The 27,544-nt window shown below is 51.1% G+C and overlaps 2 protein-coding genes across 2 annotated transcripts; both read left to right on the top strand.

The window, feature by feature from the left end:
* The first annotated feature begins 7,149 nt into the window (after positions 1–7,149).
* On the top strand, positions 7,150–10,848 carry LOC107275236 (C2H2 and C2HC zinc fingers superfamily protein). Its single transcript, NM_001320508.1, has 11 exons — positions 7,150–7,550; positions 7,718–7,763; positions 7,864–7,950; positions 8,069–8,090; positions 8,182–8,264; positions 8,884–8,916; positions 9,275–9,353; positions 9,450–9,502; positions 9,924–9,984; positions 10,137–10,219; positions 10,346–10,848. Exons 2-11 carry the CDS (start codon positions 7,752–7,754, stop codon positions 10,436–10,438), a joined length of 606 nt encoding a protein of 201 aa, NP_001307437.1. The 5' UTR covers positions 7,150–7,550; positions 7,718–7,751; the 3' UTR covers positions 10,439–10,848.
* A 1,982-nt stretch (positions 10,849–12,830) lies between these two features.
* Positions 12,831–14,609, top strand: LOC107303346 (Phospholipase A1-Igamma1 chloroplastic). The gene has a single exon (NM_001320716.1). It carries the CDS (start codon positions 12,980–12,982, stop codon positions 14,495–14,497), a length of 1,518 nt encoding a protein of 505 aa, NP_001307645.1. The 5' UTR covers positions 12,831–12,979; the 3' UTR covers positions 14,498–14,609.
* The last annotated feature ends 12,935 nt before the right edge of the window (positions 14,610–27,544 follow it).

The following is a 27,544-nucleotide window of genomic DNA, read 5'->3' on the forward strand; positions in this document are numbered from 1 at the left end:
ACAAGAACTTTGGGTACCCAAACACAAGTCTTGGAGCCCTTGTGCTTGCCCCCAACATACTTGGCAACTACTTTGCCGGATTTGTTAGTCAAAACATAAGATGCATCAAAAGTTTTAAATGAAATGTTATGATCATTTGATGCATTAGGAGTTTTCTTAGGCAACTTGGCACGGGTTGGTTGCCTAGAGCTAGATGCCTCACCCTTATACATAAATGCATGATTAGGGCCAGAGTGAGACTTCCTAGAACGAATTCTCCTAATTTTGCTCTCAGGATAACCGGCAGGGTATAAAATGTAACCCTCGTTATCCTGAGGCATGGGAGCCTTGCCCTTAACAAAATTAGATAATCTTTTAGGAGGGGCACTAATTTTGACATTGTCTCCTCTTTGGAAGCCAATGCCATCCTTGATGCCCGGGCGTCTCCCATTATAAAGCATGCTACGAGCAAATTTAAATTTTTCATTTTCTAAGTTGTGCTCGGCAATTTTAGCATCTAGTTTAGCTATATGATCATTTTGTTGTTTAATTAAAGCCATATGATCATGAATAGCATTAACATCAATACCTCTACATCTAGTGCAAATAGATACATGCTCAACGATAGATGTAGAGGGTTTGCAAGAATTAAGTTCAACAATCTTAGCATGAAGAATGTCATTTTTATCTCTAAGACTGGATATGGTAGCATTGCAAACATCTAGTTCTTTAGCCTTAGCAATTAAATTTTCATTTTCTACTTTAAGACTAGCAAGAGAAATGTTTAATTCTTCAATCCTAGCAAGCAAATCATCATTATTATCTCTAGGATTGGGAATTGAAACATTACAAACATGTAAATCAACCTTACCATTTAAACTAGCATTTTCATGTTTAAGGTTGTCAATCATCTCACGCCAAGTGCTTAGCTCACTAGATAACTTTTCACATTTCTCAATTTCAAGAGCATAAGCCTTTTTAGCCTTAACATGCTTCTTATTCTCCTTAATAAGGAGGTCCTCTTGGGAATCCAAGAGGTCATCTTTTTCATGAATAGCACTAACCAATTCATTTAATTTCTCCTTTTGAGCTATGTTAAGGTTGGCAAAAAGGGAACGCAAATTATCCTCCTCATCACTAGCATTATCATCACTAGAAGACTCATATTTAGTGGAGGAGTTAGATTTAACCTTCTTCCGCTTGCCGTCCTTTGCCATGAGGCACTTGTGGCCGACGTTGGGGAAGAGAAGTCCCTTGGTGACGGCGATGTTGGCGGCGTCCTCGTCGTCGGAGGAGTCGCTTGAGCTTTCGTCGGAATCCCACTCCCGACAAACATGGGCATCGCCGCCCTTCTTCTTGTAGTACCTCTTCTTTTCCCTTCTTCTCCCCTTCTTGTCGTCACCTCGGTCACTGTCACTAGATATAGGACATTTAGCAATAAAATGACCGGGCTTACCACACTTGTAGCAAACCTTTTTGGAGCGGGACTTGTAGTCTTTCCCCCTCCTTTGCTTGAGGATTTGGCGGAAGCTCTTGATGACGAGCGCCATTTCCTCATTGTCGAGTTTGGAGGCGTCTATTGGTTGTCGACTTGGTGTAGCCTCCTCCTTCTTTTCCTCCGTCGCCTTGAGTGCGACGGGTTGAGCTTCGGATGTGGTGGGTTCGTCAAGCTCGTTGATCTTTCTCGAGCCTTCGATCATGCACTCAAAACTTACAAAATTCCCGATAACTTCCTCGGGGGTCATTTTAGTATATCTAGGATTACCACGAATTAATTGAACTTGAGTGGGGTTAAGGAAAATGAGAGATCTTAGAATAACCTTAACCATTTCGTGGTCGTCCCACTTTACGCTCCCGAGGTTGCGCACTTGGTTCACCAAGGTCTTGAGCCGGTTGTACATGTGTTGTGGCTCCTCCCCTTTGCGAAGCCGAAACCGACCGAGCTCCCCCTCGATCGTTTCCCGCTTGGTGATCTTTGTGAGCTCGTCTCCTTCGTGCGCGGTTTTGAGCACATCCCAAACTTCTTTGGCGCTCTTTAACCCTTGAACTTTGTTATACTCCTCTCTACTTAAAGAGGCGAGGAGTATTGTTGTCGCTTGAGAGTTGAAGTGCACGATTTGGGCCACCTCATCCTCATCATAATCTTTGTCCCCTACGGATGGTACCTGTGCACCAAACTCAACAACATCCCATATACTTTTGTGGAGTGAGGTTAGATGAAAACGCATTAAATCACTCCACCTAGCATAATCTTCACCATCAAAGGTTGGTGGTTTGCCTAATGGGACGGAAAGTAGAGGTGCATGTTTGGAAATGCGAGAGTAGTGTAGGGGAATCTTACTAAACTTCTTACGCTCTTGGCGTTTAGAAGTTACGGAGGGCGCATCGGAGCCGGAGGTCGATGTTGATGAGGTGTCGGTCTCGTAGTAGACCACTTTCCTCATCCTCTTTTGCTTGTCCCCACTCCGACGCGGCTTGTGGGAAGAAGATTTTTCCTTCTTCTCTTTGTGGTGAGAAGAAGATTTCTTCTCCTTCCCTTTGTTGGAGGAGATCTTCTTCTTCTCCTTCCTCTTGGTGCGGGACTCTTCCGATGAAGTGCTCCCTTGGCTTGTAGTGGGCTTTTCGCCGGTCTCCATCTCCTTCTTGTCGTGATCTCCCGACATCACTTCGAGCGGTTAGGCTCTAATGAAGCACCGGGCTCTGATACCAATTGAAAGTCGCCTAGAGGGGGGGTGAATAGGGCGAAACTGAAATTTGCAAATATAAACACAACTACAAGCCGGGTTAGCGTTAGTAATAAGGAAACAAGTCCGCGAGAAAGGGCGCAAAACAAATCCCGAGCGAAAAAGCAAGTGAGACACGGAGATTTGTTTTACCGAGGTTCGGTTCTTGCAAACCTACTCCCCGTTGAGGAGGCCACAAAGGCCGGGTCTCTTTCAACCCTTCCCTCTCTCAAACGATCCACGGATCGAGTGAGCTTTCTCTTCTCAATCACTTGGAACACAAAGTTCCCACAAGGACCACCACAAGATTGGTGTCTCTTGCCTCGATTACAAGTGAGTTTGATTGCAAAGAATTGATCAAGAAAGAAGAAAGCAATCCAAGCGCAAGAGCTCGAAAGAACACAAGCAAATCACTCTCTCTAGTCACTATGGCGTTGTGGGAATTTGGAGAGGATTTGATCTCTTTGGTGTGTCTAGAATTGAATGCTAGAGCTCTTGTAGTAGTTGGGAAGTGGAAAACTTGGATGCAATGAATGGTGGGGTGGTTGGGGTATTTATAGCCCCAACCACCAAAAGTGGCCGTTGGGAATCCTGTCTGTTCGATGGCGCACCGGACAGTCCGGTGCACACTGGACAGTCCGGTGCCCCCTGCCACGTCATCACTGCCGTTGGATTCTAGCCGTTGGAGCTTCTGACTTGTGGGCCCGCCTGGGTGTCCGGTGCACACCGGACATCTACTGTTCCTTGTCCGGTGTGCCGGAATGGGCGCGCCTGACATCTGCGCGCGCAGAGCGCGCATTAAATGCGCGGCAGAGAGCCGTTGGCGCGAAGATAGCCGTTGCTCCGGAGTCGCACCGGACAGTCCGGTGCACACCGGACAGTCCGGTGAATTATAGCTGACTAGCCGTTGGAGTTTCCCGAAGCTGGCGAGTTCCTGAGGCCGCTCCTCCTTGGCGCACCGGACAGTCCGGTGAATTATAGCGCGAGTGCCTCTGGAAATTCCCGAAGGTGGCGAGTTGGCGTTGGAGTCCTCTGGTGCACCGGACACTGTCCGGTGTACACCGGACAGTCCGGTGCTCCCAGACCAGAGGTCCTTCGGTTCCCACTTTGCTCCTTTGTTGAATCCAAAACTTGGTCTTTTTATTGGCTGAGTGTGAACCTTTTACACCTGTGTAATCTATACACTTGAGCAAACTAGTTAGTCCAATTGTTTGTGTTGGGCAATTCAACCACCAAAATTAATTAGGGACTAGGTGTAAGCCTAATTCCCTTTCAGTTTCGTATAACATACATGTATGCTCCCAATGCTTGCACTCACATGAATACTTTCCGGCATCCACATCAGCCCTTATTTTGAATTGGTGTTGACCCCAAACAATTTTATTTGATCTTGTAGTATGTTTAACCACCCAATCATTTACACCACCCTCTGTATCACGGTCTATTCGGTATGCAGTTGCATATTTTACGGTCTCCTGGAACCTTGTCATCACAGCTCTAGTGTATGCCCTTGCAACTCTTATTTCAAACATATACAATGTAACTGTATCCTTTTGACCCTGCAAATTACATAATATATTATTAATACCGTTTTGTTTTTAATAGCATAAAACATATGTTTATCATTTTTTCACTTACCATGCATCCTAGTGCCTCTTTGGTCTCTTTCATCTTCCTACTATGCAGGAGCTTCATCATTTGCTTTGCAAATTGATGAAGCGGTGTGTTTGCATCCACGTGGGCACTCTTCACCAGCTTGTTCATGCTCTCGCTTTGTTGTGTAGAGACCATAAGACCACAATAGTCTCCTTTGAAAAATGCAGGTACCCAATCTTTGCGTATTTCATATAATCTGACAAGGGTGTTGTTCTCGTGTAGCTGGAAATCATTTAGCATCATTTGCCAGGCAGCCTCGAACTCCATTTCATTCAATGGATGATGTATTATAGATTGGAACCTTGTTTTGAAATCCATCTCCTCAAATCTTGCATACAATTCATTCAAGTGGGGCATATACCTGTTTTGCACATGCCACAAACACAATCGATGTATTGTGTTTGGGAATACTCTGCCTAGTGCGATTGGCATAGCAGGGTCTTGATATGAAATAGATAAATTTACATAACATTATGCAAGCCAATATGATATCATATAGTACGTGCCATAATAAATACGAGCCATTTATTACAACATACCTGTCAACATCACTCGTGGTCCGTCACATCCCATGAATGTTTTGAACGTATTGAAGACCCACTCGAATGTATCAACTGTCTCGTCTCCTAGTAAAGCAAACCCAAATATTGTGCATTGTAGGTGGTGGTTCGAGCCAACAAACATGCCTAATGGCTTATCATACATATTAGTCTTATGTGTAGTATCAAAGGTAACTGCATCACCAAAATCAATGTACTCGGCTTGCTGGCTAGCATGGGACCAAAATATGCTTAAATCTTCCCTTCTTTGTCCAGTTGAAAGTCTGCAAAAATTGTGGATTATCTTTCTTGCATAATGAAAAAAAAAGATAACAGCTTCGACACATCATTTGCATTTTTCCCCTTTGCCATGCTTTTTCTGTCAAAAAATGTAATGATTATGCACTATATCTAACTCAACACATTACGATTGTTTCTGTAATATATAATACAATTATTGTCAATGCATAATACACTTACAGGTTACTCATGTCCTGCACGGTTATTGGAACGTTTTCTGGACCACCATGCATTTCTGTAACAAAATCCATAATGCAATGTTGTGGAATCCTGCTTTCTTGCATCGCACTAAGGAACTCCATATATTCACGATCATGCGTTTTGTTGCATTGCAATTGCCCTTTTTCTGTATCTTTCTTCAAGAATTCATGATTATGCTCATAGTTTACCAGATCAATCCGGACGGAAATAACATTCTCTTTAGCATCATCGTAGATTTTTTTAAGTTTCACCCCAGCCTTGCATTGTGTTCATTTCGAACATGTGTTACATATCCTTGGATTTCCAGCTACCCTTTCAGCATTCTTTCCTTCCATTGAACAATTCAACCATTTACAATTCTTCCGCTCCCTATATTTCTTCAACGGAAATCCAACCTCGTATGCATATTGACTATAAAAATTATACGCCTCGTCCACGTTACTAAATGTCATACCGACTTTAGGTATCAATCTTATATCAATATTGTCCGGCTGCGCACAGAAATTTAACATTTACGATTCAATAGCGACTAAATCTAACGTAATATAGGTACAACATTACAAAGAAGTATGTAAGAAAATAAGAGTATCATATTTGGGAGAACTTACATGGCTTTGAAGAATATGAGGTGTGTCCTGTTCATGTGGCCCAATATGTCTCATGGGGATGTGCTTCTCTGCGCCGACCACGTCTGCCGTTTTTGTGTGCTCATCGATATGTCCAGGTGCCCTCAATGCCGCCGGGGGAGTAACGGAGACACCCTCTGTGTAACCGGCGATCGCAGACGCTACAGGATGCATGTCCATTGAAATAGACGTACCTATTGGCTTATGCACAGACGATACATGTGGCATGTCATCGCCAGCGCTGGTGCTGGACATTTTCTCGCCGCTAATCGCCGGCCGGTCCTCTCACTTCCGCCGCCGCTAACCGCCGCCAATATCTCAGATACGAACGTGGACGAGCGACTGTAAATTTGTATTTGTTTCCTCCCGTAACTGCGCCTTTATTTACGCGAACGAAGAACACGTCTTTCCTTATCTCAAACCTGTGGAGATTTAAATGTTGCATGGTTTACGCTATCATGTTACACAACGTTATGCAGTCGTAACCGGTAAGCACATAGAAATATTCGTTCCCGTGATTCGTGGCATAAAAGATTCTATTTATGCATGAGTTATGCACGTTTCTACATATATTTATGCGTGTGTATATCGCATGTCGCGTCTCAGCCGGGATACGTGGCTATCCTATGCATGGCTGACGCAAGCTGGCGTACAGTAGGCCGAACGTGACCGATCGGCGTCCTGACTAGGGCTTCGCCCACTAACGGAACCCAGGGCTTCCATTACCTCTTCCATATATATATATATAGTTGTCATGTAATTGTTGTGCACAAACATTTTGTAAAATACTTTGTGTTCTATTGCAACGCACAGACACATAACTAGTGAAATGTTATTTTCATGCGAGCTCATATATATATAAATGTTATGATTTTTTTTAAACAAGCTTGCATATAAAGAAAACTCCGCCAATTCAAATGCGGCAACTCATGTTACTGCCAGATCAATCGACGGATACTTCTGGCCACTTCAATTGGCAGCAGCAGTATAGTTTTATACTAACCTTTTCGATCCACACAAATATTTCGGCATAAATCAAATTTAAAATAAAAAAGATCTTAAACATTTCGTGTCCCTTTGTTTCCTCCCCAGCTGAGCCTGCGCCTGTACTCTGATGGGCCAGCCCACTAACCGTTCAGCGGCAGAGCCCGTTATTTCGCCACTTCAGCGCCCCACACTTGCGCCGCAGCAGTAGAAGGTAGAACACCTTCTTGACCCGAATTCAATCCGTGCGCACGCACCCTCCGCCGGCGACGGCTCACGCATCGCTCGGCGCCCGCCCCGCGTCCCCGAGGCGACGACCGGCAGAGCGCGCTCTCGCGGCGCTACCCGACACCTGCGACGAAACGCCCCGAGTCCACTAGTCGAGGAGTGCGTCGACGCAGGGGCTCGGGAACGCGGTGTCGCCATCGCGGAGCCCTAGCGAGATCGTCGGGAAGGTCCGAAGGCGAGCACGTGTTTGTGTAACCTTTCTCCCCTTCTTCCCTTTGCCGGCCGGCCCTTCAGCGGCGACAAGTGCCCACCAGGTATGCCCAACGGCCACCTTCCCTGCTGTTCGAAACCGAGCTGCCAAACCCTATTGTAAACCATTTGTATTCGGATCTGATCTAATTACACCTGTTATGCCTACTAACTTAGATTTTTTTTTTTCTAATAAAAAAATTGTCGTCCCCTGATTCGGATGTCTATTTAGGCGGTGGTTTACGTTGAGCTGAGGAGTGAGGAAGATGTCTGGAAATGTGAGTCCCTCCTGCTTCGACTTGGACCAAGCGGGGAATCTCTCTTGATGTGCGGAGGTCCGTGGTGCATTCCATCTGATCTCTTGTATTCTGTGTGCAGCCAGTCGGCGTCGACAACACTTCTAGGAGGAAATTTGACAAGGAAGAGTACTTGGAGAGAGCTCGACAGAGGGAGCAGAGGGAGAAGGTAATAGTGGGTCTTATTCCTTTTAAATTTTGTCAAGACCGAACAAAACTACGACCATACTTCTCTTTGCCTCTATGTATTGCTTACTTCAGTCTGCATTTGTCTTTCACTGATCCAGGATGAAGCTCGGAAAGGCAAGGGTACGTGGTCTAACTTTTAGCTCAATAAATCTGTATCGATACCAGTTTCTGGCACTCTATGAAACTTGATTCCTTTCAATTATGAGTGCAGAAAGGGGTCCTCCTGTGCAAAGACAGCCTTTGAAACACAGGGACTATGAAGTTGATCTTGATTCTCGTCTTGGCAAGACTCAGGTTTGTAAATATCTTACTACACTTTGTGCATTTACCATGCCTTTTCTATGTTACTTCAATTCTTCGTGCTGTAAGAGATACTTCATCAATTAGTTCTTCCCTCATTTTCTTTTCTCTAGTTTCATCAGTATTTTTGTGGATTCTTTTGTTACTGTTAAATGAGTTGGAAAACTGTGTAGTGTGTACAAGGCAGATATGTTGCTAATGGACATGATTGTCTCTGACTTAGTGACTTCGATATGCAGGGGTAAGACAACCCTAGACATTATATTAAGAAGACCTTCTCACGCAGGTCGAGAAAACCCTTGAACCCCTGCCCCACCCATACACAGCTGCACCGTAGCCCATGTGAGAAACGACCGCGATCGGGCCTTAGACCTGTGCTTTGATGTGGGACGGGCGAAGAGATTTTAACCACAACCTGAAATTCGCTCCCACAAGGAGTCGAATCTAGGACCTGAGGAGTGTTACTCAAACCACCTAACCAACTTGGCTAGAGGCCCTTTCGCGATTGTCTCTGACTTCATTCAGTCCTTTATTGTGAACAACTTGCTTTTACAGAATGAACACCTTTCTGTTTTGAAAAGTTGATTAACTGTGCCTTTCATTTTTTTTCCAGGTGGTGACCCCGATTGCACCATTGAATCAGCAGGTTTGTGCATAAATTCCATAGGGCATGTTTGTAGCGTTTAAATTGATTTAGATTTATTTTCATCATATCTTAATTCTTGACAAGAAATTGCTAGAGTGTAGTTGCTTTGCTCCGTCCATATTAAACACAGATCTTAGTCGAAGATGTTTCTGTGTATTACCTCTTATTCTTTTCTCATGTTGTAGGCTTAATTTCATCTTTTTGCAGTTCATTATTATTAATTTCAGTCTACTTGTTCCTACATGCATTTCATACCAGTGCTATTTACAACTTAAGTGTTTCTACAAAAATGAACCTCTTACTTTGATGATCAATTCAACACAAAAGTTTCCTCCCAACTTTATGTACTTTCTGACAGGCTGGATACTACTGTTCTGTATGTGAATGTGTTGTCAAAGATTCAGCCAACTATTTGGATCATATAAATGGCAAGAAGCGTAAGTGGATGAGGCTCTCGTTTATGCTCATTTAGTGCATTAAAGTTTGCTATCATCGTCTTCATGTTCATGTGTCATAGTTTTAACATTTGTCAGATCAGAGAGCACTGGGCATGTCTATGCGTGTTGAAAGGGCATCACTTGAACAGGTATTACATTTGAGCCTCACATTGGATCTGCAGTTGAAAGTCAGCAATTATATTCTTGTTATATTTACTTATTTAGTAGCAGACCCAACTTGTCATACATTGGCTTCTTTGGCACAGCTTCTGCTTGTGCAGAATCCAGCTTATAGGAATAACTGGTGAGAAGCAGAAGTTCAACTCCAGCCCTCATAAGCCGCTTTAGAATCTAGCTGTTTGGTGGTACTTTGCCTTTTCTTTTTCCTGTTAGATGATGAAGTAGAAACTATGGCAAAGAGGCACATCATCTCGTGACATTATGCTTAATTTCTTATTGAGGTTGCTAGTGAGAAGCCGCTTGGGTAGTAGGTTTGCCATCCTATTTTTCAGCCAGCGGTCTTTCACCATCTGCTATTTGTTTTCACTCAGAATTTTCTGGTGGCTGCAGGTCCAGAAAAGGTTTGAGGCACTTAAGAAAAGGAAGGATCCAAGTGCCTTTACTGAAGAAGGTGAGAAAAACAAAATTCTTCGTATGGTGTGTCAGTTTCCTCGCCCCATTCTTCCATTCAGAATGGAACCTTTCCACATAAAAACTCCAAGGGAATAGGGAGCATAATAAACTACTGGCAAATCATCCCCTCTTTTTTTAAAATGTTTACAGATTTGGATGAGAGAATAATGAAACAACAGCAAGATGAGGAGGAACGGAAGCGTCAGCGCAAAGAAAAGAAGAAAGAGAAGAAAGTAAGCGCAGTCATGCAACACAAATCCCCACCTGTATTTATTTTTGAACTGAAAATTATAACTGACAGTCCTGTGGGTTTTGAGAATCAGTAGAAGGCATACTCACTTGATATCAAATGGTTTCAGAGAGAACAGGCAACCCAACATGAACCTGAGGACGTTGATCCTGACATCGCTGCCATGATGGGTTTTGGTGGGTTTGGTTCCTCGAAGAAGTGACAGCTCTGTGTTGGCCGCATCCCTTTGGTGACCTTCTGCCCTGAAGATATTGCTCAACCCCATAAACACCTGTGCCATGAAAAATCGTTTTTGCCAGAATCCTGATAAGATTTGAACGAAGTGCACTGGATGCAAGGATACTACGTTTTGGCACTGGGATACTGAGCTGCGTGTATGGGAGTTGATTATCAAAAGGAATATCTAAGGGTGTTTTGGATAAACCTGTTTATTTGCTACTTCGGGTGTTCCTGCCATAGAAACAGCTGATGGTCGTGATTGTTTGTTGTGACTTGTGGGAATGCAGATGTGCGAAGTGGAACAAACCAAAAGAATTGCCGTCTCATTTTCTAGAGGAATAAACTTGTGTATTGCAGTTAACAGCTCCCTTGATTCTGAATATTAATTTCCAGAACCCCTGAACTTGTGTGATGAAGGTTCCACCGTTCCAGTGTAACCACAGCATGCTCAACTCTGCACTAATGGGTAGGGAACATATGCAGGATAAACGTGCGTCTAGGCTAGGAAGAGACTCTCACCTCGTCACCAGCGCAGTGAAAACGGCTATATATTTTACTTGACGGATGGTGTGGTGAGTGCGGGGTTACGTCCAAAAACCCATGCAGAGCTATGATTTTATTTATTTTTTCGTCACAGGGTTCAAATGCCACATCAATATAATTAGCTCTAGCTAGCTCGGCTCGTCACCGTCACCGTCACAGTGCACATCTTGGACTAGCTCTTTGGTTGTGGTTGTGGCGATGGAGAATTGGAGACACCGGGCCGGCCCCGCTTCGATGCGTGGATCACGTGTGTGTCGATCGGTACCACAAAACACATGTCCTTGGTTTCTTGCGTTGGGCGGGGCCCGCACAACGCGTTACGCATGCATGCATGCATGTAGCGTTTGCTGTATTGCTGTGCTGTGTTACCATTGGCCGCGCGACATTGCTCCACGACGACTAGGGACCACCCAGACCCACCAAGGCCGCAAGGTAGGATATTTCATGGATTATTATAAGAATTTAGCGCATCTTGGTACGCTTCCCGTTCAAGTGTTCTTTTGAAAAGAAAGAAAAAAAAACTACGTACTCGAGGGGTCAGTTCTCATAGCTCTGGCTCGTAGCCTGACCTGAAAGCAACTCCGGCTAGCTCCTCTATCAATCACTATAAAAAACGATTCCTCCTCCTAAAATATCTGATATACGGCTCTCTCGTAGAAGATGTTGCTAGACGCTAGAGTCATAGCCAGAACAGTTTTGAGCAGGACCTTAGAAAGCTAACGGTCGAGCTTAGCTTAGCTTAGCTCAGTTGGTTGGGTGAAACCTGACTAGTCGAGCACTTTCCAGTGCTCGAGTGTACGTACGTACGTACGTGTGCTCATATTATTCATATATTTGTTCTAGAATTTAACAACGTTATTGTTTTTTGTGATAGGTGGCGTATTTATCCGTTGAGTGTACGTAAGTCTCAATTTATAATTTGTTTGCCTTTTTTTTACTAAATTGGATCCACTCATCTTATTAATTTTTTTTGCGAAAAATGAAAAAATCAAAGTCATACTTAAAGTATTTTATATGCTAAATGACATCTCAATAAAAACTAATAATTATTTTTTAATAATACGAGCTGGTTAAACTTGGGGATAAAAATTCAAATGGATTATAAATTGAAACGAAGGGATCTCATTTAATATGTGGTATCTTAAGAGGTCTTTAGGGCCTTAATTGAAAAAAATGCAAGAGACAGACTCTTCTACACGACTCTCCATACATATTATCTCTTAGCTACATTTATGATCTGTAAGCTCAGGGGTGTATCATGCAGTCTCTTTGTTGTCTCCTATACTTAGAAAACCGATCCGAAGTCTTAGAGTTGTACATGCCCCTTAGAAGGCTGTTACATTATTTTGAGTTAGTGTGGATAATATATGATATAGAAATGACACAGTGTTTGCGTGTTTTTATAGAGGTGATATTTAGAGTGCCGACTTTGTTAGTGTTTTGAGTTAGCGAGGATAATGTGATATATAGAATATTTCAACTGAGATATTTGTATGGGCCGGTTCCGCACGCGGTGCACGCGCCCAAGTCCCCAACCATTGGTACCGATAGGAGTATAGCTAGGACTGGACGGTGGTCCCATCCACACATGGGCAGTACAGAAGCCATGTTGCACCATCAAGGGACGAGCTGCATTTTCACGTGGAGTCGTGGACGCATTATCATGTGGCTAGCTGTGCCCTGTGGGCCGCGGCGCCAAGACATGCCAAAGGCCCGTCGTACTCGTGCTACTGCATGTTGAGCCACTTGTCAGTTCTCATCCCATGCACGCATCGCCATATATCAATGGCGAGCTCCTCCTCCTCCGAGCACCGAGCTCAAACACACATCAAGAAAGCAAGAAAGATAAGACTGTAGCTAGCCACCGCGCGCACGAGTAGTCTAGCTAGACTACACTCACATTCAAAACAAACACACAGCGGCGTGCTGCGTGATCTCTGACCGCGTCGACAACTACGGTGACCGCAGCACCAAGCAGCCGATGGCGGCCACCGTATCTTCCTGCCTGAGCCTCGTCCCCACCGTGCACCACCGGGCCGGCGGGTTCCCCGCTGTGGCACTGACGAACACGCTTCAGCGCCGTCGTCGTTCTCGCCGCTATCTCGTCGTCGTCGCCTCGGCGACGAGAGCCGAACAGGAGGCCGCCCCTGTGACGATCGAGGACGTGGACCTCAGCTCTCATCAGGCGGCGCCCGACGATGGGGAGCTCGCCGCGCGGTGGCCGGAGATCCACGGCAGCAACAACTGGGAGGGCCTGCTGGACCCCATCGACGGCGTGCTCCTCCAGGAGCTCATCCGCTACGGCGAGTTCGCCCAGGCCACCTACGACAGCTTCGACTACGACCGCTTCTCCCCCTACTGCGGCAGCTGCAAGTACCCGGCGAAGACCTTCTTCCACGACGTCGGCCTCGGCGGCATCGGCTACGAGGTCACCCGCTACCTCTACGCCACCTGCAACGACCTCAAGTTCCCCAACTTCGGCATCAAGACGGCCGCCAACGCCAAGATGTGGAGCGAGTCCGGCACGTTCATCGGGTACGTGGCCGTGTCCACCGACGAGGAGACGGCGCGGCTCGGCCGCCGGGACATCGCCGTGGCGTGGCGCGGCACCATCACCCGCCTCGAGTGGGTGGCCGATCTGACGGCCAACCAGATCCCCCTGCGCGAGACGGGCGTCCCCTGCCCGGACCCCGACGTGAAGGTGGAGCGAGGGTTCGTGGCGCTGTACACGGACAAGGGCACCGGCTGCCGCTTCTGCCGGTACTCGGCGCGGGAGCAGGTGCTGGCCGAGGTGCGCAAGCTGGTGGATCTGTACCACGGGCGGGGCGAGCAGGTGAGCGTGACGGTCACGGGCCACAGCCTGGGCAGCGCGCTGGCGATGCTGTGCGCCTTCGACATCGCGGAGACGCGCGCGAACGTGTCGCCGGGCGACAGGGTGGCGCCGGTGTGCGTGTTCTCCTTCGCCGGCCCGCGCGTCGGGAACGTCGCCTTCCGGAGGCGGTTCGAGCGGGAGCTGGGCGTGCGGGCGCTGCGCGTCGTGAACGTGCACGACAGCGTGCCCAAGGTGCCCGGCGTGTTCTTCAACGAGTCGGCGTTCCCGGAGCTCGTCCTGCGGGCGGCGGACAGGCTGGGCCTCGGCGGCGTGTACACGCACCTGGGCGTGCTGCTGCAGCTGGACCACAAGGTGTCGCCGTTCCTCAAGGAGACCCTGGACCTCTCGTGCTACCACAACCTGGAGGCGCACCTGCACCTGCTGGACGGCTTCCGCGGCTCCGGCGCGGGGTTCGAGCCCCGCGGGAGGGACCCCGCGCTGGTGAACAAGTCCACCGACTTCCTCCGGGAGGACCACATGGTGCCGCCCGTGTGGTACCAGGCGGAGAACAAGGGCATGGTGAGGACGGAGGACGGCCGGTGGGTGCTGCCGCCGCGGCAGAGGGTGCTCGACGACCACCCGGAGGACACTGACCATCACCTCCAGCGGCTCGGTCTCACCGCGTGAAGCTCAGCAATACTCTGATAGTAGCGTTAATTAGTGCGTGTGGCGTTCGCGTACGTGCGCGGGGCAGTCGGTTACTCTGTTGCCGCGCGCGGCAGCTCAGTGGCGCGTTCATGCCGTGCATGATGCGGGTGACGTGCGGGATGGGCACGTCGCTGCCTGAGAAGCTCGCACCGTTGGCGTTCGTGTGGCTGCAGAAAGGTCGTCTTGGATTGTAATTCTCTCTACTTATTTTTGTAAATTGACCCAGAAAAGCTGCTGCTTGCAGCGCCAAAAAAAAAAACGATTTTCATCTTTCTGTTTGGTGTTTGCCATCGGACAACAGAGCGAGAGCGTGATTGAGAGTTCGAGACTAGAGAGAAAGACAAGTGGCTTTCAAGAGAGGGCTAACGATTGGGCAATCGGCATCAGATGATCAGAGCCCAGCCATTCCCCCGCCCATGCCGTGATCACCTCGGATTGGGTTGGGTCGGGTTTAGATCGAGTAAGGTCGGGTTGTGTGTCATTTGATATGGCCTATGTACAGTGTTAGATCGGGTTGAGTTGGCTACGTCAGGTCAGGTTTTTTTGGTTAGATCGGTTTTTTAGCTTCAGGTCATATTTTTTGTGTTAGCTAGGTCGAGTTTTGGATCAAAAGTTATGGTTCGTACTCAACCGTGAATTATTGCGGGTCAAAAATTATGGTCCGTATCAGCCCATCGAGTTAGTCGACCGGATTCTTTTTGACAGGTCGGGTCGAGTTGTTCGGATCGGATGGCCCATGATCAGGTCTACCTCTACACGGATAACCAGCCTTGGTCCTGACATTTCCTTAGCTTAGAGCCAAACTAAAATTGGGGTCTCTTTGTAGAATAATCACCAACGACTACCATTTGTAGTGACTAATGCGACTAAAGGCTCGTTGAGACCGCACTAGGTTTAAAAACAAATCTAGACTAATGCGAATAAACTATAGATATATTATATCGACCGATGATAACCCTTTAGATCAATATAGAATAAATTGTTAGGTCAATTCTAAGATCATAAGTTCATAACGTTGGTCAACTCATGTATGGTTGTGCGCTCTGCTTCCTAACAAAATATGAAATAATTCAATTATAGAAAATACCAATTTCATTAAAGTAAAATAAGAAGCCCTGAGGGAAGAGTTCTTTCTTTAAATTAGTTTATATTATTGAGCCAATCTTATGTGACTAAGTTAGAGGATTGAACTGGATATTCCTCTCGCATCCTGATATGGGACGTAACGACCTCTTGGTTGTGCTTGAAGGCAAGCACGCAAACCAACGTTCATCGTACCTCTTATGCTCCATAGATGGGAGATCTGATCTAACCTCTACGTGTCTAGTGAAAGGAAGGTCGTTGTCTTCATCACCACCGTACATTGGTCTCCAATCCTGAAGGGGTACTTATATGTTCTAAGATTTCTAGTAGATAGGGTTACGAGTTGAGGTTAGAGACTACTAATAGAGGTGCTAGAGCCATGGTTTTGGGCTCAGACCCTAACCCTAGATGCTAAAACCCTTCAGTTTTAGGTCAAATTCGAGCAAATCCCCTCAAAATCTCAGATTAATGTTACTGCACCTTTTGAACAACAAGTAGAATAAGAAAAGAAAGAAATTGTAATCCAATTTGTAATCCTAACCTAGTATCACTCAATCCCCAAACACTAACCCTAAGAATCCCAAATCTCAAACACCTGATCATAGAAAGGAAATAGAATAGGACTTTAGGTCTTATTCTGGTCGTTGGTGACGTCAATAGGCCATTGGAAGAAGTGGCGCGACCATTGGTCTTGAGCATGAAGGACTGTATGGTCTTTAGGGCACCACAGCGAAGTTGCTCGACGGGGATGTGCTTACCCTTGAGTGTGCATGCGCATAGGGCTGGGCAAAATACTCGTGGCTCGTGAGCTCGCTCGACTCGTGACCAGCTCGACTCGGCTCGACTCGGCTCGTTTCAATTTTATCACGAGCTGAGCTAACATCTTAGCTCGGTTCGTTAACGAGCCAGCTCGACACGAGCTCGAGCCAGCTCGTTAGCTCGAATGAGCTAGAATTTATCTGTAAAACAAAGCCTATACTTGTATTGGATGAATTAATAAGTGATGAACTATATTAGTTTAGGGTTTAAATGTTGTGATATATAAAATTATGAGTATTGTTAGTCTTTTCTAGTGTTAAATTAGTATGAAATTAACTAGCAATTGATTATATTGTTGTATATATACATGTATAATATTTTTTATTCTGGCTCGCGAGCTAAACGAGCCAGCTCGAGCTCGCAAACGAGCCGAGCCGAGCCAGCTCGTTTCCTTAACGAGCCAGCTCGAGCTCGGTCGAGCCGAGCCGAGCTGGCTCGATATCCACCCCTACATGCGCACCGGTGAGGGCCACACCGACGTCGCAGTCACTCCATCGTAAACTCTTCGTCGCTAGAGTTGGAGATTTGAGCGAAGGAAGAAAGTCATTTGGGGTTTGTTGGGGGGGGGGGGAGCATCAGAGTCAACGAGATGAGTGAAAAATTACTATACCCTGTTTTGATGTAGATATTAATGGACAAAATTGAGAATTGGAATCAACTTTCCTGAGTTCGTTGTTTGGTTGCACATGGAATTGAGATTTAAAATCAGAGACCTAATTTACTAGAGTTGGACTATAACTGGAAGCTCACTCACCTCTTTGTATTGTATGGAATTAGACTGCAAAATTCCATCCATACTCCAATACAGTGACATCCATATAATAGAATTAGAACTGCATCTTGTTTCAATACTATGACTGATTTAATATTGAACCCAATTCAGTTCCGTGTCTTTCAATATCAACATCCAAACGGAGCATTAGGTTTTTTGGTAAACGGCGATTTTTTGCCTTTATATCAAACACAGAGGATTGTGGTCGTATAATGAAGATCAATAATGCAGATCGGCGCTAGAGTATGAGCTACTTTTAACTTAGACATGCTTTTTTGGTCGAGGCCTAGATTATAGTCTGGTCGTCCTTAGCATATCTTTTAATACATGTTTGATATTGGTTTGTAACCTTTATAGGGTTCTTAACAAAAAAAATATCCCAATCATTTTTAAGTTGTGGCCAGTAGCATGCATATGACCGTATAAAATATAGTTTTATATTATATATTGTACTGTTTATCTTCTATATTTAAACTAGAGAGAATTGTCCTTCGCGAGGTGTCCACGTCGGGCAAAACATGTTGGACGTCCGGGCGGAGTCCATCGCGCCGCGTTGTAACTCTAGTGATCCCGCTGGCTGTCGTCCCCTTCTCTCTCACATCCTTCGACTCCTCATCCCCTACCCCTCCAAATCCTTCACCGTCGCTCGACGCTACCACCACCACGACTTTCGTTCGTGTGCCGCTGCCCTAGCATTATCACATCCTACTCCCCTCCCTCCCCCACTCGCCCCTAGTAGCTTCCTCATCTGGGTCGGGGAGACATCTCCCCCTCTCAGATCCTCCACCAGTTCCCCGTCGCTACCCAATGAGTAGCGCTAGATTGGTACAGGGCTAACCTGCCCTATCATGTTGTGTCTGCAAATTCATTTTGCTATTGTTGTTGACATTTCTCACTTATAATATACTATATTGTCTCAGTCATCAGCCATGATACCACAATAGCTACCAGATCCTATATCATTTTGTTTAGGGTTTAGGGTTTTTGGAAGAGTTGGTAGTGTTCGAAGAATGGAATGTGTGGTTGTGTGCGCGTTGTATTCTAAAACCTTTTATCCTTAATGCAATATTCGAGGAAAACACACACACATTTGATAGTTGAAGTCCTTCGAGTACAGTAATTTGATATGCACTTGTCGGGGACCATAATTAGGGGTACCCCCAAGACTCCTAATCTCAGCTGGTAACCCCCATCAGCACAAAGCTGCAAAGGCCTGATGGGTGCGATTAAGTCAAGGCTCGGTCCACTCAAGGGACACGATCTCGCCTCGCCCGAGCCCAGCCTCGGGCAAGGGCAGCCGACCCCGGAGGATTCACGTCTCGCCCGAGGGCCCCCTCAAGCAACGGACACACCTTCGGCTCGCCCGAGGCCCAGCCTTCGCCAAGAAGCAACCTTGGCCGGATCGCCACACCGACCAACCGTATCGCAGGAGCATTTAATGCAAAGGTGGCCTGACACCTTATCCTGACGCACGCCCTTCAGTCGACTGAGCCGAAGTGACCGCAGTCACTTCACCGCTCCACTGACCAGCCTGACAAGAAGACAGTGCCGCTCGCGTCGCTTTGACTGCTGTGCCACTCGACAGAGTGAGGCTGACAGCGGCCAAGTCCGGCCTCGGGCGCCATAGGAAGCTCCACCTCGCCTAACCCTAGGGCTCGGACTCGGCCTCGGCCCCGGAAGACGACGAACTCCGCCTCGCCCGACCCCAGGGCTCGGACTCGGGCTCGGCCCCGGAAGACGACGAACTCCGCCTCGCCCGACCCCAGGGCTCGGACTCGGCCTCGGCCCCGGAAGACGACGAACTCCGCCTCGCCCGACCCCAGGGCTCGGCCTCGGCCCCGGAAGACGACGGGCACTGCCTCGCCCGACCCCAGGGCTCAGACTCGACCTCGACCTCGGAGGACAGACTCGACCCCGACCTCGGAGGAGCCACCGTCTCGCCCGACCCAGGGCTCGGACCAACCACGTCACAGGGGGAGCCATCATTACCCTACCCCTAGCTAGCTCAGGCTATGGGGAACAAGACCTGCGTCCCATCTGGCTCGCCCCGGTAAACAAATAATGATGGCGCCCCGCGTGCTCCATGACGACGACGGCTCTCAGCCCCTTACGGAAGCAAGGAGACGTAAGCAAGGACTCGACAGCCCCGGCAGTTGTCCTTCCGCAAGGCTTCAGCGCTCCTCCGACGGCCACTACATCACATGAACAGGGTGCCAAAACCTCTCTGGCTGCCACGACGGCATGTACTTAGGGCACTAGCTCCTCTCTGCTAGACACGTTAGCACCCTGCTACATCTCCTATTGTACACCTAGGCCCTCTCCTTACGCCTATAAAAGGAAGGTCTAGGACACTCGCACGGGAAGGTTGGCCGCGCGGAGAGGACGGGACGGCGTGTGCAAGCCTCTCGCTCCCTCCCACGCGGACGCTTGTAACCCCCTACTGCAAGCGCACCCGACCTGGGCGCGGGACAACACGAAGGCCTCGGGTTTCCCCTTTACGCCTGTCTCCCACTAGTTTCCCCCCTTCGTGCTCCGTCTCGCGCAGACCCATCTGGGCTGGGGCACGCGGCGACAATTTACTCTTCGGTATAGGGCCCCCCCAGGGTCGAAACGCCGACAGTTGGCGCGCCAGGTAGGGGCCTGCTGCGTGTTGACGAACAGCTTCCCGTCAAGCTCCAGATGGGTAGTCTCCAGCAACCTTTCCAGCCCGGGACGGTGCTCCGTTTTGGGAGTCTTGAGTTCATGTCCCTCGATGGCAGCTACGACATGATATTCCTTCCCCTGCCGCGCGACAGTGACAATGGCGGCCGACAACCCGCCCGCCAGCGGCAGAATCGATGACGTCTTCCCCACGTGGCGGAAGAACAACATTCGGGTTTATCCCATCGCCTCCCCCGCCGACGGAGGAGGAGGCGGGGCAACCAAGGCCAAGCGGGAGGCAGCACCTCGTCGGCTGTCGAGCGGGTCGACGGCGCCGGCGCCCCAACGGGGGACACGTCGAGCGTCGACCTCGCGTCTGAGACGAAGACGAGCGTCGTTTCCCCAAAACATGCCAACTCCAAGCGGACGGACGACGCCAGCACGCTCGCAAAGGACTTGCTGGGCGTCACCCTCGTACCCGAGACGATGGTGCAGTCTGCCCCTGACGCGACTCCGTCACCGCCCGTCGACCAGGAGGTACCGACCGATTCCCATCTCGTGCCTTTTGGATTCAGCCTCGACCCACCAAGCGACTTCGCTTCGGTGGAAGCCTTCATAGAGGCGTGTCCAAACCCTCCGGGGTACGGTGTGCGGTCACCCTGGGACCGGCTGACAGCCGTCTCGACCTACGGGCCCTCGGGTTCCGAGGAAGATGACGAGCCCGACTTTTGTTGGGATTTCTCCGGACTTGGTAACCCCAGTGCCATGCGGGACTTCATGACCACGTGCGACTACTGCCTTTCTGACTGTTTCGACGGTAGCCGCAGCTTCGGCGACGAGGACTACGGCCCAAGTCATGAATGTTTCCACGTCGATCTAGGGGGTCCCGGCGAAGGCAACCATCTTGGTATACCGGAAAACGGTGATCCCCCTAGGCCTGCGCCTCGCGTTGACATCCTTCGAGAGCTAGCTGTGGTCCCAGTCCCTGCGGGGGGTTAGGACGCACAGCTCGAGCAAATCCACGAGATGCAGGCCAGGCTCGACGAGGGAGCAGGAACACTTGAGCCGTTCCGCCGGGACATCGGGCAGGAATGGGCAGGCCAAGTTCCGGCCGGAGAAGCGCGTCATCTACCCCAGGGCATCCATCACCGCATCGCCGATGATGTCAGGGCAAGGCCGCCACCGGCTTCCAGTGGGGTCGGCCAGAACCTGGCTGCAGCAACGATACTTCTCTGCGCGATGCCGGAGCCATCAACCACCTAAGGGCAGCGTATCCAGGGAGAGCTCAAGAATCTCCTGGAGGATGCCGCGGTCCGACGGGCCGAAAGCTCTGCCTCCCAAAGGCAGGGGTACCCCTCGGAGCATTGCGCCGCGACTTCCCGATTCATGCGGGAAGCCTCGGTCCACACCGGGCGCACGCGCAACACAGCGCATGCGGCCCCGGGTCGCCTCGGCAACGAGCATCACCACCGCAACCGTCGAACCCACCTCGACGAGAGGGTGCGCCGAGGCTACCACCCCAGGCGTGGGGGACGCTACGACAGCGGGGAGGATCGGAGTCCCTCGCCCGAACCACCCGGTCCGCAGGCTTTCAGCCGGGCCATACGACGGGCGCCGTTCCCGACCCGGTTCCGAACCCTGACTACTATCACAAAGTACTCGGGGGAGACGAGGCCGTAACTGTGGCTCGCGGATTACCGGCTAGCCTGCCAACTGGGTGGAACGGACGATGACAACCTCATCATCCGCAACCTCCCCCTGTTCCTCTCCGACACCGCTCGAGCCTGGCTGGAGCATCTGCCTCCGGGGCAGATCTCCAACTGGGACGACCTGGTCCAAGCCTTCACCGGCAACTTCCAGGGCACGTACGTGCGCCCTGGGAACTCCTGGGATCTCCGAAGCTGCCGCCAGCAGCCGGGAGAGTCTCTCCGGGACTACATCCGGCGATTCTCGAAGCAGCGCACCAAGCTGCCCAACGTCACCGACTCGGATGTCATCGGCGCGTTCCTCGCCATCACCACATGTCGCGACCTAGTGAGCAAGCTGGGTCGCAAGACCCCCACCAGGGCGAGCGAGCTGATGGACATCGCCACCAAGTTCGCCTCTGGCCAGGAGGCGGTTGAGGCCATCTTCCAGAAGGACAAGCAGCCCCAGGGCCGCCCGCCGGAAGATGTCCCCGAGGCGTCTACTCAGCGCGGCACCAAGAAGAAGGACAAGAAGAAGTCGCAAGCGAAACGCGACGCCGCCGACGTGGACCTTGTCGCCGCTGCTGAGTACAAGAACCCTCGGAAACCTCCCGGAGGCACCAATCTCTTCGACAAGATGCTCAAGGAGCCGTGCCCCTATCATCAGGGGCCCGTCAAGCACACCCTTGAGGAGTGCGCCATGCTTCGACGCCACTTTCACAAGGTCGGGCCACCTGCGGAAGGTGGCAGGGCCCACAACAACGACAAGAGGGAGGATCACAAGGCAGAGGAGTTCCCCGAGGTCCACGACTGCTTCATGATCTACGGTGGGCAAGTGGCGAACGCCTCGGCTCGGCACCGCAAGCAAGAGCGTCGGGAGGTCTGCTCGGTAAAGGTGGCGGCGCTAGTCTACCTAGACTGGTCCGACAAGCCCATCACCTTCGACCAGGGCGACCACCCCGACCGCGTGTCGAGCCTGGGGAAATACCCGCTCGTTGTCGACCCCGTCATCGGCAACGTCAGGCTCACCAAGGTCCTCATGGACGGAGGCAGCAGCCTCAACATCATCTACGCCGAGACCCTCGGGCTCCTGCAGATCGATCTGTCCTCGGTTCGGGCAGGCGCGGCGCCTTTTCATGGGATCATTCCCGGGAAGCGCGTCCAGCCCCTCGGACAACTCGATCTGCCCGTCTGCTTCAGGGCTCCCTCCAACTTCCGAAGGGAAACCCTCACGTTCGAGGTGGTCGGGTTCCGAGGAACCTACCACGCAGTGCTGGGGAGGCCATGCTACGCCAAGTTCATGGCCGTCCCTAACTACACCTACCTCAAGCTCAAGATGTCGGGCCCCAACGGGGTCATCACCGTCGGCCCCACGTATCGACACGCATACGAATGCGACGTGGAGTGCGTGGAGTACGCCGAGGCCCCCGCCGAATCCGAGGCCCTCATCGCCGACCTGGAGAGCCTCTCCAAGGAGGCGCCAGACGTGAAGCGCCATGCCGGCAACTTCGAGCCAGCAGAGACGGTTAAGTCCGTCCCTCTCGATCCCAGCAACGACGCCTCCAAGCAGATCCGGATCGGCTCCGAGCTCGACCCCAAATAGGAAGCAGTGCTCGTCGACTTTCTCCGCGCAAACGCCGATGTTTTCGTGTGGATTCCCTCGGACATGCCCGACATACCGAGGGATGTCGCCGAGCACTCGCTGGATATCCGAGCTGGAGCCCGACCCGTGAAGCAGCCTCTGCGCCGATTCGACGAAGAAAAGCGCAGAGCCATAGGCGAGGAGATCCACAAGCTAATGGCGGCAGGGTTCATCAAAGAGGTATTCCATCCCGAATGGCTTGCCAACCCTGTGCTTGTGAGAAAGAAAGGAGGGAAATGGCAGATGTGTGTAGATTACACTGGTCTAAACAAAGCATGTCCGAAGGTTCCCTACCCTCTGCCTCGCATCGATCAAATCGTGGATTCCACTGCTGGGTGCGAAACCCAGTCTTTCCTCGATGCCTACTCAGGGTATCACCAAATCAGGATGAAAGAGTCCGACCAGCTCGCGACTTCTTTCATCACACCTTTCAGCATGTACTGCTATGTTACCATGCCGTTTGGTTTGAGGAATGCGGGTGCGACATACCAAAGGTGCATGAACCACGTGTTCGGCGAACACATTGGTTGGACGGTCGAGGCTTACGTCGATGACATCGTAGTCAAGACGAGGAAAGCCTCCGACCTCCTTTCCGACCTTGAAGCGACATTCCGGTGTCTCAAGGCGAAAGGCTTAAAACTCAATCCTGAGAAGTGCGTCTTTGGAGTCCCCCGAGGCATGCTCTTGGGGTTCATCGTCTCCGAGCGGGGCATCGAGGCCAACCCGGAGAAAATCGCGGCCATCACCAACATGGGGCCCATCAAGGACTTGAAAGGCGTACAGAGGGTCATGGGATGCCTCGTGGCTCTGAGCCGCTTCATCTCGCGCCTCGGCGAAAGAGGCCTACCTCTATACCGCCTCTTAAGGAAGGCCGAGTGCTTCACTTGGACCCCTGAGGCCGAGGAAGCCCTCGGGAACCTGAAGGCGCTCCTCACGAACGCGCACATCTTGGTGCCCCCCGCTGCCAGAGAAGCCCTCTTGATCTACGTCGCCGCTACCACTCAGGTGGTCAGCGCCGCGATCGTGGTTGAGAGACGAGAAGAGGGGCATGCATTGCCCGTCCAGAGGCCAGTCTACTTCATCAGTGAGGTACTGTCCGAGACCAAGATCCGCTACCCACAAATTCAGAAGTTGTTGTACGTGGTGATCCTGACACGGCGGAAGTTGCGACACTACTTCGAGTCTCATCCAGTGACTGTGGTGTCGTCCTTCCCCCTGGGGGAGATCATCCAGTGCCGAGAGGCCTCGGGTAGGATCGCAAAGTGGGCGGTGGAAATCATGGGCGAGACAATCTCGTTCGCCCCTCGGAAGGCCATCAAGTCCCAAGTCTTGGCGGACTTTGTGGCTGAATGGGTCGACACCCAGCTCCCAACAGCTCCGATCCAACCGGAACTCTAGATCATGTTTTTCGACGGGTCGCTGATGAAGACAGGGGCAGGCGTGGGCCTGCTCTTCATCTCGCCCCTCGGGAAGCACCTACGCTACGTGCTGCGCCTCCATTTCCCGGCGTCCAACAATGTGGTCGAGTACGAGGCTCTGGTCAACGGGTTGCGCATCGCCATCGAGCTAGGGGTCCGACGCCTCGACGCTCGCGGTGACTCGCAGCTCGTCATTGACCAAGTCATGAAGAACTCCCACTGCCGCGACCCGAAGATGGAAGCCTACTGCGATGAGGTTCGGCGCCTGGAGGACAAGTTTTACGGGCTCGAGCTCAACCACATCGCCCGACGATACAACGAGACTGCGGATGAGCTGGCTAATATAGCCTCGGGGCGGACAACGGTTCCCCCGGACGTCTTCTCCCGAGACCTACATCAACCCTCAGTCAAGACCGACGACACGCCCGAGCCCGAGAAGGCCTCGACCCAGCCCGAGGCACCCTCGGCTCAGCCCGAGGCACCCTCGGCCCCTGAGGGTGAGGCACTACGCGTCGAGGGAGAGCGGAGCGGGGTTGCGCCTAATCGAAACTGGCAGACCCCGTACCTGCAATATCTCCACCGAGGAGAGCTACCCCTCGACCGAGTCGAAGCTCGGCGATTGGCGCGGCGCGCCAAGTCGTTCGTCTTGCTGGGGGACGGGAAGGAGCTCTACCACCGCAGCCCCTCAGGCATCCTCCAGCGATGCATATCCATCGCCGAAGGCCAGGAGCTCTTACAAGAAATACACTCGGGGGCTTGCGATCATCACGCAGCGCCCCGAGCCCTTGTTGGAAACGCCTTCCGACAAGGTTTCTACTGGCCGACCGCGGTGGCCGATGCCACTAGAATTGTCCGCACCTGCCAAGGGTGTCAATTCTACGCAAGGCAGACCCACCTGCCCGCTCAGGCTCTGCAGACAATACCCATCACCTGGCCATTTGCTGTGTGGGGCCTGGACCTCGTCGGTCCCTTGCAGAAGGCACCCGGGGGCTACACGCACCTGCTGGTCGCCATTGACATATTCTCCAAGTGGATCGAGGTCCGACCCCTACACAGCATCAGGTCCGAACAGGCCGTGGCATTCTTCACCAACATTATCCATCGCTTTGGGGTCCCGAACTCCATCATCACCGACAACGGCACCCAATTCGCCGGCAAAAAGTTCTTGGACTTCTGTGAGGATCACCACATCAGGGTGGACTGGGCCGCCGTGGCTCACCCCATGACGAATGGGCAAGTAGAGCGTGCCAACGACATGATTCTGCAAGGACTCAAGCCGTGGATCTACAACGACCTCAACAAATTTGGCAAGAGATGGATGAAGGAGCTCCCCTCGATGGTCTGGAGTCTGAGGACAACGCCGAGCCGAGCCACGGGCTTCACACCGTTCTTTCTAGTCTATGGGGCCGAGGCCATCTTGCCCACAGACTTAGAATACGATTCCCCGAGGGCGAGGGCCTACGACGACCAAAGCAATTGAGCTAACCGAGAAGACTCACTGGACCAGATGGAAGAGTCTCGGCACATGGCCTTACTACACTCGGCGTGGTATCAGCAGTCCCTGCAACGCTACCACGCCCGAGGGGTTCGGTCCCGAGACCTCCAGGTGGGCGACTTGGTGCTTCGGCTGCGACAAGACGCCCAAGGGCGGCACAAGCTCACGCCTCCCTGGGAAGGGCCGTTCGTCATCGCCAAGGTTCTGAAGCCCGGGACATACAAGCTGGCCAACAGTCAAGGCGAGGTCTACAGCAACGCTTGGAACATCCGACAGCTACGTCGCTTCTACCCTTAAGATGCTTTCAAGTCGTTCGTACACCTCGTTCACGCGCAAAGTCTAACCATCAAGGAAGGGTCAGCCTTGCCTCGGCAAAGCCCGACCCTCCCTCGGGGGCTAGAAGGGGGGAACCCCCTCTACGTCAAAATTTTCCTCGGAAAAAGTCTTTTCTGCCAGAACGTCTTTCGTGCTTTCGGACTACTTCAAAAGTGGGATCCTGAAAATGACGGAGTACACGTAAGCAGCCAAGGCCGACCGAGCTGAGGGACTCCTACACCTCCGGGATATGGATACCTCACTCGTCACCTTCTGCGATAAGTAACTCACGCTCGGATAGGCGATTCCGCTGACCGAACAAGTCTTAATGCTCGGAAACCTTTCTACCGAAACGATTTTTCGGGCCTTCTCGACTACATCGTTAGCAGAATCCTACGGATGAGTAAGAGTGCACGTAAGCGGCAAGGCTGACCGAGCCGAGGGACTCCTACGCCTCCGGGATACGGATACCTCACTCATCACCTTCCGTGAAAAGTAACTCTCGCTCGGACAAACAATTATGTTACCGACAAATAAGTCCTGATACTCGAAACAAGGGGAAAAGAAATGCAGCTTTACAACACAACAACAGTATGTTTGGGCCTCGGCGGCCGCAGAAAACATACGCGCACTACAAGATAAACCGATCCTACAGGCTCGGACCTTGACGGAGGGGGGGCAGCAGCACCCTCGGCGTCAACTACACCTTCGGCGAAGTCCGACTGAGCCTCGGACGGCAACGCGGTCGGAAGATCTCTGCTCCGAAGGACGACATCAGCACCGCGCCCGGGCCATCGTCGCCAGGGTCTTCTCCAGGAACCCGGCCCGAGCAGACGGCTCGGCCGGCCACCCCGAAGCCTCAGCCAGCTGTCCCCCGAGGACATCAGCCTGGCTCATGGCCTCGGCAACTCGACTCCGGCGCTGGTCCCGCCAGTGGACGGCCCGGCCAGGCTCCGGCCAACGAAGTCTTCTTTTCGAGCCAACTCTGCCTCTGTCCACACTGACACCGCTGCCTTCGGCTTCGGCTCATCGAAGAGCGGCCGAGGGTTCCTTTAACTAAGCAAGAGAAGCCTCGGGCAGCAAGGCCGACCGAGCCGAGGGACTCCTACGCCTCCGGGATACGGATACCTCACTCATCACCTTCGCACGAGGCAACT

This window comes from Zea mays, chromosome 3 (assembly GCF_902167145.1).
Source record: "Zea mays cultivar B73 chromosome 3, Zm-B73-REFERENCE-NAM-5.0, whole genome shotgun sequence".
In the NCBI taxonomy this organism is placed as follows: Eukaryota; Viridiplantae; Streptophyta; class Magnoliopsida; order Poales; family Poaceae; genus Zea; species Zea mays.